This window comes from Vicia villosa, linkage group LG2 (genome assembly GCF_029867415.1).
Source record: "Vicia villosa cultivar HV-30 ecotype Madison, WI linkage group LG2, Vvil1.0, whole genome shotgun sequence".
Lineage (NCBI taxonomy): Eukaryota > Viridiplantae > Streptophyta > Magnoliopsida > Fabales > Fabaceae > Vicia > Vicia villosa.
In genome coordinates this window covers 132789784-132793826 of record NC_081181.1, presented here as the reverse complement: position 1 = coordinate 132793826, position 4043 = coordinate 132789784, and the positions used below count along the sequence as shown (strand labels likewise).

Below are 4043 nucleotides of genomic sequence, written 5' to 3'. Positions count from 1 at the left end.
ATGGAACAAAGTAAGAGACATGAAGCTGTTCAAAGTCTTGTCAACTTGAGTTTCCGCGAGACAAAGGAGCCAATCAATGTAAGCTATAGTTTATCATTATCATCAGGGGACGTCATTACAAAAAAATCAAACAAAGGGGTGCGCTGGGAAAGTCAAAGTTCTATGTTTATAATCCAGAAGATGGATAGTGTTCGCGGCGATGAAATGAAACATGCTTCAAATTTCTCTGAAGCAATATCTGAAGGCGTTTTACGCGAGAATCATGATCATGTTCCTGCACTCGCTGAACTAATCACATTCAGTTTCTTTCTGAAATTTAAAAGCGAAGAAATTGATTTTCTAATGGAATCCAAGAATCTACATATTGAGCATGAAGATGAGATGTTCCTCAACTCTGCCTTCTCTTCTGGCTAACTCTATTGCCGCTGCTTACTGGTTTTTCTGTTTGAATATGCTTTTCGGAAGTTCATCTCCGAAGACACCCCCCATGAGGTGTTTTCGGAGATGCACTTCCGAATTATGGAAATTTTTTTTAAAAAAAAACGCTTCGGAAGCTCATTTCCGAAGCAGGGGTATTTTGGGATTTTCGCTGGGGGTGACCCCCATAGGGAGGTGGCTAAAGAAATTTTCAAAATTATTTATATACTACGTTCAACATTTTAAAAGAAATCAAAGTATTATATTATTTAATAAAAAAAGTTTGTTTTTGATTTCTTTAATGTGTATCTTAAATACTTAGTTTTTTTATATATGTAAAATAAAATATTTATTTTGTAATAGTAAAATAATGTATTTCTTTTTTGTCGAACCGTCTACTGTCGGAGATTTCATACTCTAAAATAATTATCAAGAGTATGCGCTCTTGCATTTAGACGAAAGTAAATGGAGCCATTACATGATTTCATACTCTAAAATAATTATCAAGAGTATGCGCTCTTGCATTTAGACGAAAGTAAATGGATTTGAACTGATTTAATAGAATTCGATCTTATAATTGATGTGCGTTTACATAACTATCAACTAAGTTGGTTTAATAAAACTAAATAGTTTTAGTTTTATTTGTCAAAATAAAACTTTTTTTTTTTGATATTTTACTCTTTAAAGGTGAATATTCCACCACCTGAGCTAACTTAATAAAAAAAAATCTAAAATTTAACCATTTAAAGATGTTGAAGATTCGAACGTATATTTTTAGGTTGTACATCTATCTATGAAATTAGTTTAATGTGATTATTTTAATAAGTAAAATTTCACTTAAAAAAAAAAAGAAGTGAGATATCATGTATTTTCGTTTTTGTTAATTGATGTTTATGTTGACTATCACTTAAACTGGTTAATGAAACCTTTTTTTTTTATTACAAAAAAGATTACTTTTTGAATTAATTTAAATAATGTAACGGGTGTGTATATTTAATCCAAATATATTGATTGATTGCATAATAAAATCTAAAAGGTAAATTCATAAAAAAGATCAAAGGAATAAAAAGATACAATAAATAGTGGAAGCCCATCCAAAATAGAGAAAGATAAAGTTTCCGAATATTGACTCCGAGAGAATCTGCAATGGGCGTGTGCGCGTCTTGTCACAATGCCAAAACCACACACACTCCAAAAACAGCCGCTAGTGGAAAGGACGGTGGCTCTGCTCCACCACGCGCATCGGAATCTTTTCGAAGACCATCGTCGATCATGGTGATGAACATTTCTACCGGCGCAATCAAAGAGTATAAACAACCGATTTCAGCAAACGCCGTCGTATCGGAGATCAACAAGAGCAATAATTGCTGCTACATCTCAAATGCAGAGTCAATGTGCATCGGCACGTGTATGCCACGCGTTTCTGACGAGGAGGAGCTTCTACCTGGGCGAATCTACTTCATCGTTCCGATTTCGCATTCGAATTATCCATTGTCGCTTCCGCTTCTCTGTGATCTCGCCGTTAAAGTTAGTTCTGCACTTGCCAACTCACGGAGATTATGCTGCGATAACGTCGAGTAAGTTAATTCTAACGTTTTCCGTTTTCTTTTGTTTTTTCCTTTTTTTTTATTTTGCCTTCATTTATGATTTAAAATATTCTATTGACCTGAATGAGTGAGACCTTTTTGAAGATTTATCATTATTATAATATATCTGTCTATTTAATGTTTATGACTTTAAATTTTGGTTGACTCTTAATATTTTTTTGGATATAAGTGATTTTCATTTATTTTTTTGCTTTTTACTTTCTAGTTATATTTGTTATTCCTTTATAAAACGTTCAAATAACTCACTCATTTAAGATTTAAAAATGTATTTAATTTTGTAGGAAAAGGAGAAATTATGAATTACTCCTACAATGCTGTCTGTCTTTGAACAACAGATACCTTACAGACAGCATGAATTCAGAATTTTAGTAATGTGCTGCCAAGATTTATTTTGAGAATACATCTAAGAGTAACTACTGTTTCTGCATAGAGATTCTATTTATAAAACTATTTAAATACACTGTAATTTACAATATAGTGTATCTTTATAACTAGCATCAGGGAACGGTAAGAATACACTATCAAATTATATGCATTTATTTATCTCTTATTTATATATGCACCAATAAGAAGATATTATTTTAAATTAATACACTCTACTTCATATTTATATGAGTGGACATGCGTGTAAGCCGATCTGAAAAAATTAATTAAATTGATATTCTAAACTAAATTAAATAAGAAAAAATTTAATTAACTATTTTTTATTTGGTTTTAAAACTAAACCAAATTAATTAAAATCGAGATGATTTAGTTCGATTCTCAGTTATTATAAATCGTCAAACCGATGAATTGAACTATATGTTATAATTACACTCTAAAATTTTTATTTCACCCATCATTAAGCTAAATTTTTGTTTTTGACCAACTATTCTTCATTTTTATTTGCATCTCCTTCATTTCAACAAAACATACATCAAGAATCCAGGGACATATCTATCCTTAGCACTATGTGGGCAACTGCCCCCACTAAGATGTTAACTCCTTTTTATATATATATATATATATATATATATATATATATATATATATATATATATATATATATATATATATATATATATATATATAGCGGTGTAGCGTAGTGGTAGAGGACCTCGCCGCGACGTTTTTTGGCTGCTAACCGCTATATGAAATAGCGGAAATAGCAGAAATAGCGGTCGCGATTTGTGGAGGCGTAGCAGTGAAATAACGGCGCAATAGCGGTTCTGTAGCGCTTTACAAACCGCTATTGTGAAGATGAGGTAATACTGTAATTTTGAATTTTTTTTAAGGAAAAATTTATATTTTTCCCTTTCATTTCACTAATATAAAAGCTAAAAGTGAGACATAAGATCATTTACATTCTCTCTCTTCACTTAAATTAGCAGTCGTTCTCTGAGATTGATGTGATTTAGTCATTTTGTTTACGTTTAGAATTTGATTTAGTCATTTTAAATACATTTCTAATTTGAGTCATTATGTTTGATTTATTTATGTTGTAACTTTTGGTTTATGTATGTTGCAACTTTTGTTTTTAAGTCATTATGTATGTTGTTGGAACCTATTTTTAGTATTTATGTATGTTGTTTGGAACCTATTTTAGTATTTATGTTTTCATATTAAGTATTTTAAAAGCTTACAATAGCGGTCATCCCGCTATCTGCTAAGCCGCTATAGCATTTGGGAGGTTCGGCGCTACGTGCCGCTATCCGAGATTAACAACCTAGCCATAGTATGTAATAGATTGAAAATCATGCACCCAGTATAATACCATTCAATATTCAATATAAAGTGTTTAATCATTACATTAAAGCAACTATTGTGTTTAATGCTTTTTGTGTCTAATATTTTATAAATGTTAAAATAAAATACTAATTATTTATATATTAAAATTAAATTGTCCTCACTAAATAAAATTTTTTGGTCTGTCACTGCAAAAATTAAACTCCAAAATATAGAAAGTAAAAATTTTAAGTTACAAAAATTTGTTTTCATCGAACGGCTGCTCTCGCCGCCTACCACCATTGTTGCTCTCTC

General features: G+C 30.8%; 1 protein-coding gene across 1 annotated transcript; it reads left to right on the top strand.

Moving 5' to 3' along the window:
• The first annotated feature begins 1461 nt into the window (after window positions 1-1461).
• Window positions 1462-2559, top strand: LOC131652158 (uncharacterized). Its single transcript, XM_058921944.1, has 2 exons — window positions 1462-1994; window positions 2306-2559. Exons 1-2 carry the CDS (start codon window positions 1564-1566, stop codon window positions 2391-2393), a joined length of 519 nt encoding a protein of 172 aa, XP_058777927.1. The 5' UTR covers window positions 1462-1563; the 3' UTR covers window positions 2394-2559.
• Window positions 2560-4043: the final 1484 nt, after the last annotated feature.

Bases quoted from the DNA above. Each gene is read 5' to 3' on its own strand.
- LOC131652158 (XM_058921944.1), top strand. From the start codon at position 1,564: ATGGGCGTGTGCGCGTCTTGTCACAATGCCAAAACCACACACACTCCA. The intron at 1,995-2,305 runs GTAAGTTAATTC...TTAATTTTGTAG, and splicing joins TTATGCTGCGATAACGTCGA to GAAAAGGAGAAATTATGAAT.